We start from the raw sequence: 12,170 nt of genomic DNA, 5'->3' as shown, positions 1-12,170 counted from the left end.
TTTTATTTGTTTATCATGTGGCGCTTTCGTAATTTTTATAAAAAATAGCAAAAATTAATGTTGCAATCACCTTTTGAGGTGGTCAAAGCAAAAATTCTGTTTAATGACTGTGTTGGAAAATTTTTTAATATTTAACTTAAAATTTATAAATTCTGAATTTAATTTTGAGAGTTTTTTTTCAAATTAGAAGCAAAAATTCTTTTTAATAACTGTGTTGGAAAATTTTACTATTTTTATTTACCCTTTCTAAAAAATATTGTTTGTCTATACGGATTTAATTTTAAAACTTTATATGATTTTTGTCACCTTTGTTTTGTTTGAAATTGATGAAAATCGCTCATAAATATTTATATCCATATTTCCTCAAAGGATTTATGCAGACTCATTTTTTTTTGCCAACGGAAGCTACAAGATTGAACTTCCCGTACTCCCCAAAAAAAAATAAAAATAAATAAAAACATAAACAGTGTACACAGAATTTTTAAGCCCTACACAGATGTTACGTTCGTTTCATGAAGAGGATGAATTTTTATTATCACCGTCACCTCCCGTAAAAGTAAAATTAATTTAAATCCCCAGGTTGAGTGAATTTATTATGTACTCGAATCACGTGCGTTATATAACAGTAATAAACTATATATATAGAGCTATGTGTGTGCAATATCTAATAATAGTTTTACAATTTAATTTGAGCAATCAGTCGACTTGTTATCAAAAATTTTTTTTTTCTTTTTCTCTCTTGTTAGTGAAGACGAACGAGGTACTTTCATGTGGTTTGAGATTTTATGAAATATAGTGCAACGATCCAAATTAATAGGATCATTAATATTGTACGAATAATTTTACTACTCAAGCACAGTGACAAAATTATTCTCATTTATCTGAAGCAAAATTTTGATTAATTTCTGATAATCTAAAGTTTCTATGTAGAGATGATTAAAGAATTAACAAGATGTTAAAAAAAATTTAAATAATAAATATATATAAAAAATTACCGACCTAGAAATCAACCTTATCGACTGATGGTAAAACAGTTTTTTTTGAAAACTAAAATATAAAGAATTACCGACATAGAAATCTACCTTACCGATTGATGGTAAAACAATTTTGAAATCACATTTCAAAAAAAATTCTTTACCATCAGTCGATAAGGTAGATTTCTGTGGCGGTAATTTTTATATTTTCATTTTTCAACAAACTGCTTTACCATCAGTCGATAAGGTATATTTCAATGTCGGTAATGCTTATATTTTCATTTTTTAAAAATCTGTTTTACCAGCAGACGGTAAGGTAGATTTCTGTGTCGGTAATTTCAGAGAAAATTACAAGGTATTAAAATAAGCTGCAACGCTTATTATTTTAATCCAATTTTGCTTATTTTAATACTGAAATGGATTAAAATAAGCAAAATTGAATTAAAATATTAAGCGTTGCAGCTTATTTAAATGTCTTTTAATTTTCTGTGTTTTTATATTTTCATTTTTCAAAAAAAATTCTTTACCATCAGTCGATAAGGTAGATTTCTGTGGCGGTAATTTTTATATTTTCATTTTTCAGCAAACTGCTTTACCATCAGTCGATAAGGTAGATTTCAATGTCGGTAATGCTTATATTTTCATTTTTTTAAAATCTGTTTTACCAGCAGACGGTAAGGTAGATTTCTGTGTCGTTAATTTCAGAGAAAATTACAAGGTATTAAAATAAGCTGCAACGCTTATTATTTTAATCCAATTTTGCTTATTTTAATACCAAAATGAATTAAAATAAGCAAAATTGAATTAAAATATTAAGCGTTGCAGCTTATTTTAATGCCTTTTAATTTTCTGTGTTTTTATATTTTAATTTTTCAAAAAAATTATTTACCATCAATCGGTTAGGTAGATTACTGTGTCGGTAATTTTGTATATTTTCATTTTCGAAAAAATTGTTTTACCGTCAGTCGGTAAGGTAGATTTCTGTGTCGGTAATTCTTTATATTTTATTTTTCAGAAAAACTGTTTTACCTTTAGTCGATAAGGTTGATTTCTAGGTCGGTAATTTTTTATTTCCAATTTTCAAAAATTTGTACCCTAATGCTTACGTAGGGCTCGCAAATGAAATTCGATTTTTTTTATGTTATAAAATTTCCATTTAACCGAAAGAAACGTTTATGTTTTTGTTCTCTCGTAAAGAAACTAAAATTTCATTTTTTTAAAATTAGATTAAAAGACCAATTTTTGGGGAAATTTTATAACAACAAAAAAAATGAATTTTAACTTCAGAATAAGTGATTTTAATTGAAATGGTGATGCAAAAAAAAAAATTGAACCCTTTTTTCTTTTATATCTTTTGTAATTTTTCTGTAATTTGCAAGAAATTATACACGGTGGTACAAGAAATTGTTTGTGTGTAAGTAGAATTGAATAAGCGTCATAAAATAAAAAGAATTGTTCGGAAACCGCAGCGTGAGGTACAAGAGCGAAAAAATTAAAAAATAAAAAAAAAAAGTGGACAAATTAGAGTAGCAGAGCGTGCAAGAATGCAAGACAACAAACGCATATAGAACACGGACCTTGTCTCGTATATACATCACTGTCCGCTACTTTTTTCGGGTTCCGCGCGCCTTCCGGGATTTTTCTTTATTATATACGAAGCTTTAGCCATAGTGATGTCGCGACTCAGTTGTTGTAAATTAGTTGCAAAAGATAAAAAAAAAAATAAATTTATAGCAATTATAGTCGGTTAGCAGATTTTTCTCAAAAAAAAAAAAAACTGATAAAAAAAATGTCGGTTGGCAGATGAGATTAAAAAATAGAAGACATTTTACCAAAAGCCAGTTACCTAAAACTGAAAATATTGTCGAAATATGCTAAGAGAAGCCTTTTCGCGATCTTAGCATAACAATGTTCTGAACATTCGGTAGGAGAATCTTGAATATGCACGAGTCAGGACATTCTGTGGCGGAAACGTAATCTCCGTTTCAAATATTCAACGGGTTGTGTAGATAAAGAAAAATTCTATATTATATTGTCCAATTTACTTTTTTTTTCTTCTTTTTTTTTTATTAAATGTTAATCGATTGAAAAATTAATTAGTCAAAAATTTTTTTTTTTTCAAAAAGAATGACGCATTGAATTTTAAAATAATGTTTCTTTATGATTTTTGTTTACCTCATATTTTTGTCCTCAATAATAAACTTCAATATTACCAGAGGCAATTTTTGTTTAATTAATTATTTCACAATATTTAATTCATTTTGCAATTATTGGAACATATTAATCATAAATGAATGACAAATATATATATACATTAAAATAGTATGTAAATTTATTCAAAAATGTACGTGTGACCTTATATCAAGGTTTTTTTTCATGATACATTAATTTTAAATTTATTTAATGAAGGTAATTTAGAACAAATATTTATTTTACTTTATATTCGCAATGTCATTAAAAAAATGTTCTTTTTATCAATTACAAAAAATTTTATTCCTCAACGAAATTATCTTCTATGTGTTTTCCAAATATTTTAATAGCTTCAAATATTTCAGCACCAATATTTTCTATTTTATCTTCAGATACAATAAATTCTTCACTTGGCAATTCAATGCAAAGTGAATAATTTGTTTTTACAAATCCTAAAAACCAATCAATACTTGTGCCATTAGCAATATCTGAAAGAGAAAAAAATTTTTTTTTTTTTTGAAAAAAATATTAACTTTTATTACATACAAAATTTATAACTTACAATAAATTTCACTAGCAGTTCCAATAGTATAATTGCTTCCATGATGAGAAAAAATTGCCTTTGAACCTTTTTCTGCTAGATCAAACTAAAAAAATCATTTAATATTAATTTAAATTTCTAATTTTCCAATAGAGTATCTAATTTATATTTTATTTACCAATTTTGAATAATCACTGTAATTTTCTGTTGTATACGCCCAAGGCAGAACAATGAACTAAAATTCAATAATTAATTTTGAAATTATTAAAAATTCATAATAAATTATTGTTTTCATATATATACAATACCTTTCTAGTTTGTTGACTGGTAGAATGTAAATCGATATACAATTTAATTGTTTCATTAATTTGTAAAACAAAGTCACGCATATTTTTTGTTTCTATTTCGGAAAATGGTAACCTACCGGAATAAGTATTTAGACAAGGATCTTCAAAAATTTTCTCCGATATTTCTGAATTTATAAAAAAATTTTCATCTTTAATTTTTATATAGTTATATTTTTTTTTTTCAAGACAGGAAAAAAAAAATAGTTACCACTCCACTTGTAATCGTAGTTTCTATTTCCATCAACACCTAAGCATGTTGAAAAAAAAATTTCAGATCGTGTTTTCCTCCATAAACGATACTATAATTTTAAAAAAATCCTATTAATATATTTTTCTCGATATTTACCCACTTGGAAAAATTCCCCGGAAAATGCCCCCTGAAGGTTCTATCAAAATTCCGCCGGAACTTCCAACGTAATTCCATCGGAATTCCATCGGAGTTCCAAAGAATTTCCAATGGGATTCCGACGGAATTCCGATTAATTTTTTTTCCAAAAATTTTAGAGTCCTAATTCCGTCGTAATTCCGCCAGAACTTCCAACGAAATTCCGTCGGAATTCCATCTGAGTTCCAAAGAATTTCCGATGGGATTCCGACGGAGTTCCAATGGAATTCCGCCGGAACTTCCAATGTAATTCCGTCGGAATTCCATCGGAGTTCCAAAGAATTTCCGATGGGAGTCCAATGGGATTCCAACGGAATTCCGCCGGAACTTCCAATGTAATTCCGTCGGAATTCCATCGGAGTTCCAAAGAATTTCCGATGGGAGTCCAATGGGATTCCAACGGAATTCCGCCGGAACTTCCAATGTAATTCCGTCGGAATTCCATCGGAGTTCCAAAGAATTTCCGATGGGAGTCCGACGGAGTTCCCACGGAATTCCGATTAATTTTTTTCAAAAATTTTAGAGTCCTAATTTCGTTGGATCACCATCGGAATCCCATTGGAAATTCTTTGGATCTCCGATGGAATTCCAACGTAATTCCGTCGGAATTCCCTCGGAGTTCCAAAGAATTTCCAATTGGATTCCAACGGAATTCCAATTATTTTTTTTTCAAAAATTTTAGAGTCCTAATTCCGTCGGAATTCCGCCAGAATTCCGCCGGAACTTCCAACGTAATTCCGTCGGAATTCCATCGGAGTTGCAAAGAATTTCCGATGGGATTCGAACGGAGTTCCGACGGAATTCCGATTAATTTTTTTCAAAAAATTTTAGAATCCTAATTCCGTTGGAACTCCATCGGAATCCCATTGGAAATTCTTTGGAACTCCGATGGAATTCCGAGGGAATTACGTTGGAAGTTCCGTCGGAATTCTGATAGAACCTCCAGGGGAGCACTTTCCGGGGAATCTTTTCAAGTGGGAAAAATTTTTAAATAAGAAATTACCACATCATGGGAAAATTCATATCCATCGGGATTCATTAATGGAATTATATACCAATCAACATTTCTATAAAGATGTTTATTGTCTTCTTTTAATAATTGTTGAATTATAAAAAGTGCAGTTGTTATTGATATCCATTCGCGGGCATGAATTCCAGCATCAATTAAAATTGCAGGCTTTGATAGATTTTTATTTTCATTATTATTTGATATTTTAATACCAAACATTTTACGATCTTCATAAGATGAACCAATGTCAATTAAAGTAGCGTCTTGATGTTTTTTGATAATTTTTTCCAAATAACGATTAATCTGAGAGAAAAATTTTTGAAATTTTCAATAGTAAAAAATTTAAAGTTATTACAAAATTATGGGTCTGTAAATATTTTTTTTTTACATATATTTATACTTACTAGTGTATATCGTGGAAAATGATCAAAAGAATATGGTAAATTGTTTTTCATAAAACTTCTTTTACGTCTTTTGAACATTTTTTTCTCCTCTTCAATTAATTTTTCAACATTTTCTATGTAAACATTATATTCAATATCATGAAATTCAAGTTGTTTTTTGAAATTATTTATTTTAGATTCTGTGATTGCAACTTCAACATTGTCATAGGGTTTTCTTGTAATTGATATAAAATCAAAATCTCTATCCGTTTGAAATTTTAACACAAATGCCAGTTTTTTCTCAGTGTCACATTTTATCGAAAGACATTGCATTCTGTGTAAATTTTTTTTCTATTATTATATTTACAAATTGTTAATTCGAATTTCTAATTAATAATTATTTAAACACTTACCCCTTTGTTGATGGTATATATTCAGTTGTTACAAATATAAAATGAGAAATAATAAAAAATACTACAAATAAATTCATCATTGTGTTGTTAGTGGTGTATACAAAGCTCATTTATAAAATTTTAGATATTTGGTGTGTTTTTTTTTATCACATCGTTAGCAGACTGTGGGAGGATATAATATTATTTATCTTATCTCAAAAGGTTTATTATTACATTTGAATGCATTATTTCAGTCACACTTTCAACTCATTCTATAGTTAATCTACAATTTTTTATTGTATACAAATTTTGATTAATTATTATTTTATCCGTGCTTAATGCCTACTTCGGCAAATTTAGCAAAAAATTTTAGTGCTTCAAAAATTTCTTGACCAACTGGTTTTATTTTTGATGAATTTGAAATAAACGAACTGCCAGGAAGTTCTATTGAAAATGATAATTCAGCATCACCCATTGCCATCATCCAATCATCACTTCCTCCCGATGACGGATCTAGTAATAAAAATTAATTTAATATATAGGCTAACTGTGGGTATTGCTGTGCGTGTTGGTATTACTGTCATTTCAAAAAAAATTATTATTATTGTATATAATTTATAAATATATTTTTTTTTTCAAAATGATTACAAAATTTATTATATAAATCTTACTTAATGGAATAGTCAATAAAAATGTGCATTTCATCAAATACCGACATTTTAACAGTAACACACCCCAGATAGCACGGAAACTTGCAGCAAGCTTGCGGCAAGTTCACCGTGCAAGCTTGCCGTGCAAGCTTGTCTGAGCTAGCGAAATGTCCCACCCAGGGAAAGCTTGCCGTAAAAGCTTGCTGTAATCTTTCCAGGAAAGGTTGCTGCAATCTTGCCATGAAAGATTTCTACAAGATTGCTGCAAGCATACTAAGAATGATTGCGGCAAGCTTGCCGTGAAAGATTGCTGTAAGCTTGCTACGTAAGGTTGCAGGAGAATTTCAACAAGCTTCTGGAAAGGTTGCTGCAAGCTTGCTGCAATTTTTAAAAAATACCTTTCTAGAAGCTTGTTGAAATTCTCCTGCAACCTTACGTAGCAAGCTTACAGCAATCTTTCACAGCAAGCTTGCCGCAATCATTCTTAGTATGCTTGCAGCAATCTTGTAGAAATATTTCATGGCAAGATTGCAGTAACCTTTCCTGGAAAGATTACAGCAAGTTTTTACGGCAAGCTTGCCCTGGGTGGGACATTTCGCTAGCTCAGACAAGCTTGCAGCAAGCTTGCGCGGTGAACTTGCCGCAAGCTTGCTGCAAGTTTTCGTGCTATCTGGGACGCATTTTCCATTATTTTTTAAATGGATGTTTTAAATAAAAAAAGTGCCAAACTAATCTCGAGTTTAATGATTAAGTAAAATTTAATAATTAAACTTTTATCTACAATATTGGAATAACAACATTTGATGTATTTTTGAGGTTAAATTGAGCTTTGCAAAGTTAGCATATATAAAAAAAGCACAGTAATACCCACAGTTACCCTAAACATTGATTATTGAACATAGAAACAATATTTAACATAAAGTTTTGTTTTAAAATAAAATTACAAATACTTAACAAAGTAATGTACTGGAACTACCGATAATGTATTGGGTTCCATGAAGTTCTGCCAGTGCATCAGCTGCTTCTTGTGCTACTTTCCTCTAAAAGGAACAAAGAAAATTTTTTTTTCAAAATTAAATAAAATTTCAGGGTATTATTATTATTATTTTTTTTTTATTTACTCACAAGTGTTGGTTCATTTTTTGGTAGTTTTTCCGTATATCCCCAAGGATGTAGAAAAAACTAAAAAAAAAAAAAAATTAAACATAAACTAAGAGAAATTGTTGATAATTTTTTTTTTTATTTTACCTTTCCGTAAGAATGCAAGGATATGTAAACTTTTATATTTTTATTTCCACTTTGTATGAAATTACGAAAATTTCGTGTTTCGGGTTCGGAAAATGATTTACTTCCTGCGTATATTGCATCACATGGATCGTTGGAAGCTCCTGTTTCTAAAAAAAAAATGCAATTTAATATTATAGTATATGATAGTTAAAAAAAAATTAAATTAAATTATATACCCATCCACATAAAATCGAAATTTTTATTTCCATCAACACCACGACACAATGAACCTCTAGTTTTTGATCTTGTTTTTTTCCAAAGACGATTCTGTAATTAATTTGAATATTTAAAAAAAAATTATGAAAGAAGCGGCGAGCGTATGGCGCAGGGTTTCGTGGCCTGCTAAGGTAACGGTTGCTATAAAAACCGTTGCTATAGTAACGTTTGCTATAGTAACGTTTGCTATAGTAACGTTTGCTATAGTAACGTTTGCTATAGTAACGTTTGCTATAGTAACGGTTGCTATAGTAACGGTTGCTATAGTAACGCTTGCTATAGTAACGGTTGCTATAGTAACGGTTGCTATAGTAACGGTTGCTATAGTAACGGTTGCTATAGTAACGCTTGCTATAGTAACGGTTGCTATAATAACGGTTGCTATAGTCACGGTTGCTATAGGCTTGCTATAGTAACGCTTGCTATAGTAACGCTTGCTATAGTAACGCTTGCTATAGTAACGCTTGCTATAGTAACGCTTGCTATAGTAACGCTTGCTATAGTAACGGTTGCTATAGTAACGGTTGCTATAGTAACGCTTGCTATAGTAACGGTTGCTATAGGCTTGCTATAGTAACACTTGCTATAGTAACGATTGCTATAGGAACGGTTGCTATAGTAACGCTTGCTATAGTAACGCTTGCTATAGTAACGCTTGCTATAGTAACGCTTGCTATAGTAACGCTTGCTATAGTAACGCTTGCTATAGTAACGCTTGCTATAGTAACGCTTGCTATAGTAACGCTTGCTATAGTAACGCTTGCTATAGTAACGCTTGCTATAGTAACGCTTGCTATAGTAACGCTTGCTATAGTAACGCTTGCTATAGTAACGCTTGCTATAGTAACGCTTGCTATAGTAACGCTTGCTATAGTAACGCTTGCTATAGTAACGCTTGCTATAGTAACGCTTGCTATAGTAACGCTTGCTATAGTAACGCTTGCTATAGTAACGCTTGCTATAGTAACGCTTGCTATAGTAACGGTTGCTATAGTCACGCTTGATATAGTAACGGTTGCTATAGTAACGGTTTTTATAGTAACGGTTGCTATAGTAACGGTTGCTATAGTAACGGTTGCTATATAACGCTTGCTATAGTAACGGTTGCTATAAGCTTGCTATAGTAACGGTTGCTATAGTAACGCTTGCTATAGTAACGGTTGCTATAGTAACGCTTGCTATAGTAACGGTTGCTATAGTAACGCTTGCTATAGTAACGGTTGCTATAGTAACGCTTGCTATAGTAACGGTTGCTATAGTAACGGTTGCTATGGAAATAGTTGCTATGGAAATTGTTGCTATAGTAACGGTTGCTATAGTAACGGTTGCTATAGTCACGCTTGCTATAGTAACGGTTGCTATAGTAACGGTTGCTATGGAAATAGTTGCTATGGAAATTGTTGCTATGGAAACCATACGAATGTACGACGGGCGGACAGACGTACGCCAAAGCGAAACTTATATTGCCACGAAACCCTAAAAACGAATAAAAGTAATATTTTTTTATATTTTCTTTTTTTTTTTTATATACTTTAGTGTGAGAAAATTCGTATCCATCGGGATTTAACAATGGTATAATATACCAATCGACATTTTTATAAAGATGTTTGTTATGAACTTGAACAAGTTCATTAATAGCAAATAATGCAGTAACTGGTGCAATCCATTCACGACCATGAATTCCAGCATCAATTACAATTGATGGTTTATTTCTTCCACCTGATGAAATTTTTACACCATACATTTCACGTTTCTCAGTTGATGTTCCAAGTTCTAATAAAGTGACATCTCTATTTCTTTTTGTTATTGAGTCAAGAAAATTTTTTATCTACAAAAAAAAAATTATAGTCCCTTTTAAAAAAAAAAAAAATTATAGTCCCTTTTTTTTAAAAAGAAAAAATTTATTTACTTACTGTTTGATAACGTGGAAAATAATTAAATGAAAATGTATTATTAAAACGTCGACTATTGCCATTTTTTGGTTCAAATTCTTGTTGTTCGTTTAATTCAATTTCAACAATTTTTTGTAAATCTCTAATAAACACTTGATGTTGAATACGATGAGTTTCGAGTTCTTTTTTAAAATTAGGTACTTTACTGGCCTTCACTAAAACTTCAACAATAATTTGTGGAAAGCGGACAATTCTCATAAAATCAAAACCCTTTTGTTTTTGATAACGTAAAATTAAATTCAATTTTTCTTCACTGTCACATGAAATTGAAATTCCTTGCATTCTAAACGAAGATATATATATTTTTTTTAAATATTTAAAACGAATGAAATAATTGAAAAATGATTTTTTTTTTATTTCAATATTTTTGGTGAAATATTTGTTTTTTTTTATAAATACTCACCCTTTTAAACATGACAAGTATTTATCACTTTTTACAAGTTGTATTAAAAATGTAGAAATTAAAACAAAACGCATTTCCATTGTAAATATTTTTAATTAAAATATTATTATTATTATTTTGAAGCAATATGCAATCTATTTCAATATAATATTGAGATATTCATTTTATTTGAATTTTTCATTTCGTATTTGTCCGTTTAAAAGGTGAAAATGGAACAAGGAAATACGCTTCCAAAGCCTCTAGATTAAGTGTTACAGATGGTTGATTTATACTTTTCTGATAATTCATTTTCATAATTAAATTTTTTTTTTTTTTTTTTTTTATGCATTTCAAATATGCAATAACTGAGTGTTTTGTATTGAAATTATAATTATTCTTTGATAACAAATTCATTCAGAAATTTTTTGAAAATTTTTTTTTATATATTTTTTATAAATAGACAATTTTTAGAAAAATTTTAATTTCATTGAATATTTATCATTATTTATTATTTACTTATGACAAATTTGTATAAATTATTTAATCTAATTATATCAATATTTGTATATATGAAACTATTTAATTAACAAGATAAATTTATCAATTTGGAAATATACTGATTGAAATTCATACATTAAATCTAAATATTCTATATATTATCATTAATATTTTTTTTTAAAAACACTTTGTTAAATACTGAATTTATATACGCTTCACTCGACTAACGATATGAATTATTACGTGTAAATATTCGTTTATAGATAATATTCAAATGTATATATATATTTATGATTTAATCAAAAAAAAGCTTTGCATCTATAAATAGAATAATTTTTTATCATATGCAATAAAAGTAAAAATAAAAAAGATAATTGTATTTTTTTAAGCTATTAAGTTTTTTATAATTATTTTTAACAATATATTTTATTTTATAATTTTTATATTTTACTCATGAATTTTTTATGAAAAATAATAATTCCTATAAATATGAAACTAAAAAATGTGAATATGGATGTTGAAATTGACATCAGGTTCCAAAGCAAGACGATATATGCCATTAAAATGGTAATACTCTTGCTAAGATTTTGTGGTCAAAAAAGATCTTAATTATCTTTTTAATTTTTTTCATTTAAAAAAAAATTATTCTGTAATATTTTTATTTATTTTTATTTTGTATTTTTATTTTTTCATTTTTTTTTATTCTTGTAATGTTTTAAATTTTTTTTATAATTTTTCAATTTCGAAAAATATATTTTTTCAAATCTGAAAAATTTACTTTAACCATTTTTATAGAGGAAGTGAAAATAAAAAATTCTTTCATCTTGAAATTATGCAATTTCAGCAATGTAATTATTGTAATGTAATTATTAAAAGCCTAGAGAGACCATATTCGTATATATATATATGAGAATAAATGAATATTTTTTGTCCAGTGCACTTCAAAATAATGTTTTAAAATTAC

The 12,170-nt window shown here is 28.7% G+C and overlaps 2 protein-coding genes across 3 annotated transcripts in view; one reads left to right on the top strand and one right to left on the bottom strand.

Moving 5' to 3' along the window:
• Positions 1 to 12,170, top strand: part of LOC127277052 (TWiK family of potassium channels protein 18-like) — a 299,454-nt gene that overhangs the window by 241,834 nt on the left and 45,450 nt on the right. The gene's annotated exons all lie outside the window — the stretch shown is intronic.
• On the bottom strand, positions 3,296 to 10,946 carry LOC127277053 (carboxypeptidase B-like). 2 transcript variants are annotated; one of them, XM_051297868.1, is made up of 9 exons: positions 10,730 to 10,946; positions 10,288 to 10,609; positions 9,906 to 10,202; positions 8,335 to 8,425; positions 8,120 to 8,265; positions 7,997 to 8,053; positions 7,827 to 7,911; positions 6,243 to 6,734; positions 6,024 to 6,163 (listed from the first exon to the last, which is right to left on the bottom strand). In XM_051297868.1, exons 1-8 carry the CDS (start codon positions 10,807 to 10,809, stop codon positions 6,547 to 6,549), a joined length of 1,266 nt encoding a protein of 421 aa, XP_051153825.1. In that variant the 5' UTR covers positions 10,810 to 10,946; the 3' UTR covers positions 6,024 to 6,163; positions 6,243 to 6,546. The 2 variants fall into 2 exon arrangements, with proteins under 2 accessions (XP_051153824.1, XP_051153825.1); XM_051297867.1 differs by lacking the exons at positions 7,827 to 7,911; positions 7,997 to 8,053; positions 8,120 to 8,265; ... (2 more) ...; positions 10,288 to 10,609; positions 10,730 to 10,946 and adding exons at positions 3,296 to 3,652; positions 3,727 to 3,811; positions 3,884 to 3,940; ... (1 more) ...; positions 4,261 to 4,351; positions 5,441 to 5,749 and having other exon boundaries at positions 5,851 to 6,163; positions 6,243 to 6,525.

Source organism: Leptopilina boulardi, unplaced genomic scaffold (genome assembly GCF_019393585.1).
Source record: "Leptopilina boulardi isolate dan_hultmark-lab unplaced genomic scaffold, ZJU_Lbou_2.1 LbouV2_165, whole genome shotgun sequence".
In the NCBI taxonomy this organism is placed as follows: Eukaryota; Metazoa; Arthropoda; class Insecta; order Hymenoptera; family Figitidae; genus Leptopilina; species Leptopilina boulardi.
This window is presented reverse-complemented; position numbering and strand designations above follow the sequence as displayed.